This window comes from Rhipicephalus sanguineus, chromosome 1 (genome assembly GCF_013339695.2).
Source record: "Rhipicephalus sanguineus isolate Rsan-2018 chromosome 1, BIME_Rsan_1.4, whole genome shotgun sequence".
NCBI classification, from domain to species: Eukaryota; Metazoa; Arthropoda; class Arachnida; order Ixodida; family Ixodidae; genus Rhipicephalus; species Rhipicephalus sanguineus.
The window spans coordinates 278,757,587-278,767,354 of record NC_051176.1 but is presented as its reverse complement, the minus strand read 5'-3'; the positions used below and the strand labels follow the sequence as shown (position 1 = coordinate 278,767,354).

The following is a 9,768-nucleotide window of genomic DNA, read 5'->3' as shown; positions in this document are numbered from 1 at the left end:
GGTCCACTGGCCGAAACAGAATTGATTCACTGGATGAGCAGTTAAGAGTTCAGACTCAAATATGATGAGCTAGCGACATTTCAAAAGCGTGTGCGGCGAGACGATGCCGACTTGATCAAAGGCAAAGGTAACTTTTCTTCAGTGTTTACACTTGACGCCACAAACGCCACTTCGTGCACTTTTGTAAGTCGGTGAACTGCACAGATGTTTATTGCAACGAATAATTTTTTTAACAGTCGTATAAGCTTTTTTTCTTTTACAATTTATCTTGGCACTATATACTGGTGAATAAACTATTTGTATGTAACAACACAAACTATTGTGTTGTTACTTTACGGTCGCCCTAAAATTCTTTTTCTTAAACAATTTACCTTAAGAATTTAAATCAGTAATAAAAATCAACCCTGGCGGTCGCATTTGGCGAAAAAATTTTGAATGTTGACAGGATCCAGGGCTTGAGCAGCTCGCAAGGGTGTCAACAGCCAGCTCGCTGCCTCGTACGCATGTCATGCCTCCAACTGCCTTGGAAAGCCATTCGTACACTTGCGTTCACATATCGTGGTCCTCTGGTGCATGCAAAACGTTGGTGCATGCAGGTGTGATGTGCGACAATGCAGACTTTTTGCCACATGACGAATGCTTGTCTGCGTACGCTTTGCCATTCACGTGTCTTAGCCTGTGTAGGCTAGGATAAGTGTTCGGAGTCTGCGCCAGTCCGTTCCGCGTGGTAATCAATCCACCCTCGCATTTCCCTCCACGACCAGCAGCCTAGTACAACCGTGCAGAATCGCAGCACAATTTCAAGCAACACTTTCTAGCAAATAATTAGGAATTTCAGTCTCGCATAATCGCACCGAACAGCTCAATATGTTGCCCGTATATCTACCTTGGAGGCCCCATATACAAATCAACCAATGCAGTAATCAAGGGCGTCCGCAGAACTTTTTGCAGGGGGGTGCATTAGCAGGGGGGGGGGGGGGAAGAGGGGGCTTGCATCCAACACAGGTAGCTTTTCTTTCACTGCCGCGACATCACCGGCAAGATTAGTCAATAATAGTGTGTAACGTGCAAAGATGGCTGGCAGTCCTGAAGGTACTGCATAGAAAAATATCCGAAATTCCAAGGGGGGGGGGGGGGCAGCCGCCCCCCCCTTGCACCCCCCTCCGGACGCCCATGGCAGCAACGCAACCTTTCCAATTTTAACATCAACGTTTTCATAGTGTTGAAAACTGCAACTGAAAATACATCCATAACTTCACAATGAAAAATAGTGTTCTCTGAACTGTACCCAATAATAAATCTAGAGACAAAATTGATATTTACATTTCGCTCCAAAACATATCGCTAATTCGTGCTTCTGCAAACCTTTGAGACCATTTTGACAATTTCACGGAAGCTGTAAATATCAAAATTGTCCACTTGTGATGCTGTAACGGATGCACTTTACAGAACCGATATATATTATTGACAGGAGTTAGTTTTGCAAATGTCGTGCTTACATCTTTTGAAAACGTGACTTTCCACTTTTCTATTGTAAAACAATACTCCCCGAACCAATACTTTGCTTCTGTCACTGAAATTTAACTTTCTCACATGCTAATGTCAGCCAAACTGGCCTATGAATTCTCAAAAGCACTTCTGGTTTTTACATGCATGTGAATAGGTGGCTATCAGAGTTCGCCTCAAATGTCGTCCACACTTAACATCACAAAGCCCACAATTAATCCAGATGTGTTAAAACCACACATTAAGCAATTTTCACCAAATATGAGCACAGTTCTCACAGGACATCACCTGATAAAGCAATTTTTGTAGAGAAGATGTAAAAAGCATTCCTTGCATTTCATGTCCAAATGCCACAATTGTCTTGCCACAAATGTGATATTGTAAATGCCTCACAAAGATAGTGCCCTACGGTGATTTTAGGCACAGAAGTTTTTCATAAGCCACACGATCAAAACCACAAGCACACAAGGAAGGCACTTTCTTAAGACGTCGTTTTATTTTCTCCCTCTTGTCAATGTACGAGAATTCGGAATACGACAGTCTTGTAAACGTTTCGTTCGGTTGTTTTTTTTTTTTTCCGAGTGCCATTGAGGAGCAGCACGCAGCATTTGAGCAACTGCCCCCCCGTCGTCCACAACAACATGCAATGGCATAAACAAAACACCAAGGGGGACCTACGTAAAACAGAATCGGTACGACCTACAAAAACCTCAGTCACCCGTATGGTACAACAACGGGACTGCGGGGGGAAAAAATAAAAATTGCCTTTCTAAAACAGGTAGGGGGAGGGGGATTGGAGGGGGCGGGGAAATGACACTATGTACATTTTTTACATTGTGCTGTAGCATGGCCCAAGCAATAACTAGAACTTCTCCTGAAATATGTACAGGTTGTTCGTGGCAGCTACTGCAACCACATTTTCTTGGGGATGCCACGCTGTGTGCAAGATCTTGCGGTTGAAGTCCAAGCAATCTACACTGATCTCTTCTTTCTTCCGCTTGCCGCCCGTGCACACCTGCAGATAAAAAAAATAGATTGAAACCACAATGACACAGTGCTCACCCAATGTGAATAGTTGTCAGTCACACACCTTCCGCGCTTTTAGCACCGTCCGCGGCTTGGCTATCTCCCGGGACGCCTCCAGAGTCACGTCGCGTTTCGCTGTCCGGTCAAACACCCGGAAAAAGTTATTGTAGGAACCAGTCATGATGTAGCTGAAAACAGCAAGACACCACAAGATCAGTCAACTTGCAAAATAAACTAACACAGTCAATGGAAGAACAGAATCTTTCACACTGCCCATGGTTAGAGTGCCTCTGACACTCCATTCAGCGTAGTTTCATGTGACGACCACCCGAATGCTATCCCTTCTTGTACTGTTATGACTTTCTGGTGAGCTTGTTGCGTCTAGACCATAGTGAATGTAATGGCACAGACGAGTGTCAAAACAAGTAGTAGGTGATACAAATGGGCATAGACTACTGTCATTTCTGGAAGTGCACAAAATATATGGCATATATCAGGCAGAAAAATGAAGTATACAACCATCACATGCATACAGTCATCACTTCATCGAAATGACTTTTGCCTCTATAAACATAGTACTGAAAGACTAATTTTCTGTCAACATTAGGGATGCCACGCTCACACCTAGTCCAACCTCTTTGTACGTCCAAAGGTGCATGCTCATGTCGGCAATAAATAGTAACATCAAACATCAGGAAGCTGTTGAACAACACTGGATCATCTTTCATGCTAAAACCAGTGAATTCTCTCCCGAAGCTCTATCAGTCATTCCTGTAGTGTATTGCTAGGCTAGTTGAAATGAATTCACACCTGATATAAGCATGCAAAACAATAGCAACACAAAAAGGCATGTTGGTTCACATGCCTCTGCATGCTAACCAACTGCAATGTCACTTAGGTGCTGGCTGTATATCATCCACCCCCCCCCCCAAAACAAGGGCACGTGTTTATAGCCTTCGCCTCTAAAGGGGCCCTACAACACTTTTGAGCATGGACAGAAAACAATGCCGATCGGCAGTCGAGGCTCCCGAGAACACGCGAGACAAACTATAAAGCACACAGCCTGGAATTTACAATTCATTCTCAAAGTCGACTGAAAATCGCTTCCTCTTCTCTCTACAAATGATGCCATATACCCAAATTACTGCACCATATACCCAAGGTCACCACCGTTGGCTGATTTGACCACTGTAAGCTGCATAGTTACCGTGGGCGCCGTGGGATGCTGCCACGTGCCCGCATGCGCGCTCGCTATCACACTGAAAGTAAGCCGCACATACGAAGAAAAAAGAAAATAAAAATTGCTCAAGGTCATGATGCATGCTGCGAAGGGCAGCATCTTGCCCCCTTGTCACCCACCTCCCTGCATAGCTTTCAGGGCGCTCGCTGGTACACGAGGAGAGAGAAAGCGCTTGAAGCGTGCGACGAATCCCTGTAACCCTGCTCGTACTTGACGGATTCTAAAAATTCTTGCGGCATGCGATTCGTGAAGTGTCGTGCACTAATGTGAGACTATTCCATTATAACGCAGAAAAGTTTTGCAGGACCCCTTTAAACGTAAAAGGGTACATAGAACTTCAAACCTTTTTTTATTTATTTATTTCTTAACATTTTTTTTACACCTGCCGAGTTCATGTTTATGGGCTGTTTCAAATATGCGATTATTTTTCAAGTGTAAAATGTTTTTAAGATGCCAATTATTTCATGCGCCTTTTTTGGGGTGCAATGATTTTTCCTAAACTGAGAGAGTTAAAAAATCAGCATATCACAATAATTTGGAATCGGAACTGCATACAGTAGAACAAGAATGGATGTTCTAAACCCATGTGCACAAAAGTTGACGTACGTTGAACATCCGCGAGTGAGTATGTCAAGCTGAGATTTCACTCGCGAACGTTCTACACACCATAACTTTTGTGCAAATGTGTTTAGAACATCCATTCCTGTTCTACTGCATGCAGTTCAAATTCCAGATTATTGGGATATGCTCATTTACTTCGTAACTTTCTTACTTTAGGAAAAATTTGCCTCCCAAAAGGCAAATGAAATATTTTATATTTTAGAAACTATATTTTATACTAGAAAAATAATGGCATATTTGAAATCAGCACAAAAAGACACATGAACTCAGCAACTTTAATTAAAATCGATGAAGAACTTAAAAAAAAAAGGAGTTGAAAGAGCAGTGTCCCTCCCCCTATAATGGGCCCGACACCAAAATCGAAGCCTCGAGATTGTGTTGTTTGATTGTCCTGAATACGTGGGCTCTTCTGGCTAATTATTAGTGGAAAATGTTGCCTTCAAAGGGACACTAAATAGAAACAATGAATCGGTTTAGATAGATAAATTGTGCTCAGAGAACTATAATGTCGTTAATTTCGCCATCATAGGTTTATTAATAGAGGAGAAAATCAAGTTCGAAGTTTTATTTTAAAATTTCGCGCCGAAATCTCCCCGCGTGACGTCACAGATTTCGAAGTGTATATCTTATTTTGGCGCCATTGGTTCAACAAAATTACTCCAAACTTGGTTATGTTAAGTCTATGGCCCCCTCAGAGGACAATTTACTTCATTTTTACTGATTAGGAACTACGTAGTCCCTAGTAGGCGCCGCCAAAACATGTGACGTCACGGCAAATGGTGTGGAAACTTCAAGGTGGCGCCGCTACCCATATTTTGTTTTTGCACGTTTTCTCGCTAACTAAGAGTCTTCTCGCCGCAAGCGTGGTTTTTTTGGTTTCGTGAAAGAGTACTTTACTAATATGAGAAAAATCGTTTTGCTCTTTAGTGTCCTTTTAAGGCATTCTAATTTGGTTTTAAGGTAAGCGCGAGTGCTCATATGAGTTGGCAGCACCTCGTGACATCGCCACTAGGCAAACAAAAATTTCATTGTCAGGGGTCCTTTAAAGGGGCCATGACAGTCGCCCACAGATTTGTGGTTTTCAGCGAAAACTTGAAGTAGAGGGTCTATTATGCCTGAACAGATTGCAAAAGTGGGCCGTAAATGAATATTTCAGTGCAAAACAAGCCCTAGAAGTAGCCGGCTGTAAACCCCACCCACTGCCGGCGACTGCCATTTTGCAATGGCACGTGTGCATTGCAAAATGCACACGTGCCAGACACTTGCACAGCTAGCTGCTTGTTACGTCATGGCTCACAAGTGCACCAGCGTTGCCCCGACTCTCGGGCCGCTCGTGTGTTTATAAAAATATTCGATTATAAATTAAGTGCTCGACTAAATGCGCTAAAATTTCACCAGCTTATTTGTGAATGCACAAGGATTAATCCACATAACACAGATTATGATAGGAAATTGGGTGTCATGGCCCCTTTAAGCTGTTTCAGGTTATCAGTCATGCAGTGATGCTACCATGGACTTCTTATTTGGAGCAATTTCTGGAGCAGCAAAAAATTCCATTCTGGAGCACTTTAGCGCAGGTAATTTTGCATTCGAAAGCACCCTAGAGCCACTAATTTCACATTCCGGAGAACATTGGAGAAGCAAGTTGCAATGGAGTACATTGGAGGAGCAAGTCTCATTACTTTCAGGGTCAGACACCTGTAAAAAACTCAAGGGTCCCTCATACCCCGAAGGCGAAAGCCATCTTCTTTTCCTTCTCTGTTGATGTTTTAATCCTACCCCACCCAACTCTGAAAGCTTTCTGCACCTAGCGTAGTTTTGCATTGCCTCCAGAATCTGAGGCATTGCAAGCTTTCTGCACCTCCTCTGGTTTTGCACTGCCCCCGTGAATGGCCCACCTTTGACCAAACGACGATGGCGTGGCGTGACGATTTCATCATGTGACGCCATCACGTGATGACTTTTTGCATCATTCGTGTTGACGAGGCCCAGGGACGCCTTAATTATCAAGGCTGTCTTGACCAGACAATAGAAGCTGTGCTGGCACCGTGCGGTGGTGTTGTGGCTTAATCGGTACACACGCGCCAGGGCTTTGGTATCCCCAAGATCAAGCTGCACATTCTGACACGCCAGTGGTGCGAGTGCCTGTGAAAGACATCAAACCCTTGACTGCCACAGTTTACGTCGGTTATGGATGGCGCAGTGAATCCAATTTGGCACAGGAGTGGAATCACTGGTCATGCTGAAAATATTAGTATGGTCAAACTCAAAACATATCGAACTTTCTAGCTGCGCTTCATGGCTCCTATTAAACGATGGTCCAGACGGTATACTATTAGAACAATTTCCAAGCACAAAATGTGGTGCATGAGATGACCATTAGCACCCTTTCTCTTGCTCTCTTTGATGCCAAGTTTTATCTTCTGGAAGCAGCTATTGGGTTTCAGATTGCAGAGAAAAATTAAAGATGTTTTGTTGTGATCTTTGCTCGGTTGCCTGTTTTCCACTCTGCATTGTTGGCATGTTTTCAACCTAGTTGAGCAATTTCTCTTTATTTCCCATGCCTCACTCTGGGAGGTGTGTTACTTTTGCCAATAAACCCAGTTGTCAGTCAGTGCTAGACGCATGTGTTGTCTCTCTTGAGGGTGTCTGTGCTGATGCTTCCTCTTCAAGATGAGCCAACTTGCCAAAAAAGAAGCATTGATGAACATCAGCCTAGCCAGAAAATATGCAACCCAACCATTAAAAAATTTAAAAGGACCGACAACTGCCCAGAACACGTAATGAGATGACTCCACTGATGGAAAGATTGTCCGTAGCATTGACTCAAACCAACCCTTTTTTCTTTCGTGAGAGGTGGATTTATATGTTTATTTCTTAATTGAAAGTCGCGAAAAATGGACTGTGGCGCCTCTGGCGGCAAAAACATGAACGATCCGATGAACCCAGCCATGTGACTTGATTGCTGTACGCGGTCGATGATCTTTTTGTTAGTATTGAAATATTGTTCGTTTCTTTATATTACAAGGCATTACTCCATAGAAATGTACATACAGGCCTGCGTTAGTAGTATGCATTAAAGTGGCGCTGCCTTCGCGTGACCTAATGATCCCATGCTCGTCAGCGCGTCTTGAGCAACTTTTCGGCGTGCTCATGCAACCGTGCACTAGTGACGCAGAACTATCGATGGTACTATCGATACTATCGATAGCTGAGTCACTATCGAACTATCGATGGTCAAAAATACTATCGATAGCGCTATCGATAGTAAAAAATTCGATGGTACTATCGATAGTGTAAAACCAACAGCGCGGACTCACTGCAAAATAAACTTGGTTCCCCGCGCGTGTGGTACATAGTGGAGCCGTAGGAGCAGGCTGAAGGGCAAGAAAGTTGACATGATTCTGTTTTTCGCCAGAGTGCTTTGCTGACACATCATCATAAAGTCAAACTGTTCATCTGTAGCGGAAAGGAAGCCTTTACATGTGGTGGGACTGCACGGCTTCAAACTGATATTGGATTTTATGATTTCAAAATAAAAAAATATCAAGGAGTTAATTGTAAGGTGTAATTGGTTGCTCTTGTATACAAGTTTATTGATGGATATATTTCGCCATTTTCACGGCGGAAATTAATTTCTCTGCGAAAAATTGCTCACAAATTAAGCGAAGCTGGTAGTAGGCTATCGCAAATATTTTGGCAATATGGCCGGCCAGCAACCGCATCCTTATTCACACCACTATCGATAGCATTGTCACGTGGTTGTGACGGTGAAGAATGCTGCGGCAAGACTGGGAAATACGGAGCTCTTTGTATGCGCGAACTTGTGCCCAGAAAATCAAAACTCAAAATACAAGCGATACATGCTGCGCACTGATAGCGGCGGGAGCAGTCGTCAGCTGTTGAGTGATCTGATCATCGGTGGAACGCGTCGTTCTTTATACATCAGTCATCAAACCTTCCAGAGTTATCGCTGGTGCTCGCGTAAGCTATCGAATAAACTTGACTATTCGCGTTCGGCGCGTGTCTTAACAGAATGATCTCAAACAAATATAAAACTTCTCAAACATTACGGCACGGTCTGCCTCAAACGTTGCTAACAGTCTTTTTGGGTTACTGAACCCGAATACCTCAAAACAAAGCAATAAACGCGCGTGGCAGTAATATCGCTAGTAATATTAACGATGTCACTACCAATTGCACTATCAATATTTTGTCGATAATAGTACTATCGATAGTTTGTTTACACTATCGATAGTTTAAAAAAAAACTATCGATACTATCGATAGTCAATTTACCGATAGTTCTACATCACTACCGTGCACGCAGTTTCCAGGTCTCTAAGATTTTGGAGCGACATAGTTTTGCTACCTACGCTTCGTCTTAGAAATGACGCACACTGCTACGTTTTCGATGACTTGGCTTGGCTCGTGCATCGAGAGAGTAACGACACCGGGACAGGCCACCCATGACATAGGCGCAGGCAACCTTGGACGCATGTGCACACAACGCGGTACAAATACAGGGAAGGTGTATAATGCCACATCATCTCATTGTAATAGCTTGTTATTTTCAAAAATAGTTGAAAAGCTATAAATAAAGGTGGTTAAGCATAGTTACAGAAACTCCCGCGAAAGCAGAACAACGATAGCTTTCACAAATTGGGAAAAGGGCTGGTGGCATCGCTATCAATTCTAAGCGTTGCTGGAGGAAAGGTACGTCAGTGTTTAGAGGCTTTCAGATCGAAAAATACTGCTTGTAAAATAACTGTGTGCTTTCGGGATTAACTACTGCAGCTACAAACACTGCGAAGGGTGAGCTTTCTGTTGCGCCGTACAAAAATGGGTTCAGAAAAATCAGTTGGCGGTCCCTTTAATTTCCCCAGCAAAAACAAGCTAGAGATAAGTCAACTGTATCTTCATTATAATGATTGCGGTTGCCAGACATCTTTTAAAGATTCCACTTTCCATTCAAAATAGCATGACAAACACGCGAAACTAATTTCTGAAGCTTATTATATCCACAATATCGGCGAGGCATGTGTAAGCCTCCCCTCGATTTTCCACCTTCCCAAGAAGTTAGCACTTCTGTCCTATCAAACATTTTTATCGCCTCAGCGCAGGCAGAGTTCTTCATTTGTTTTTTTTTTTCTCTTTCACTGAGATAGTGGTGGTGTATATGCTGACTGGAAGAATAAAACATTTGGTTGTCATTCATTGCCATGGTCTGCGTCCTTTCTTCGTCCCATCTTTTTAGTGCTGTTTTCCTACTGGTAATCATGAACTAACCAGCCCAAATGCGTACCCTGCTATAGTCCATACTCTCAGCAAGCAGCATCATTCTCCCTTAGTAACACTGCCATATTTCACAGGACA

General features: G+C 43.2%; 1 protein-coding gene across 6 annotated transcripts in view; it reads right to left on the bottom strand.

Annotated features, from left to right (window-relative positions):
• Positions 1-1,978: 1,978 nt before the first annotated feature.
• Positions 1,979-9,768, bottom strand: part of LOC119379066 (protein phosphatase PP2A 55 kDa regulatory subunit) — a 55,390-nt gene continuing 47,600 nt past the window's right edge. For all 6 annotated transcript variants that reach the window (XM_037648221.2, XM_037648223.2, XM_037648219.1 and 3 more), the window contains exons 7-8: positions 2,597-2,720; positions 1,979-2,521 (exon numbers count right to left, since the gene is read on the bottom strand). In XM_037648221.2, coding sequence (XP_037504149.1) covers positions 2,369-2,521; positions 2,597-2,720 — 277 coding nt within the window. In that variant the 3' untranslated portion in view covers positions 1,979-2,368. The remainder of the gene's footprint in view (positions 2,522-2,596; positions 2,721-9,768) is intronic.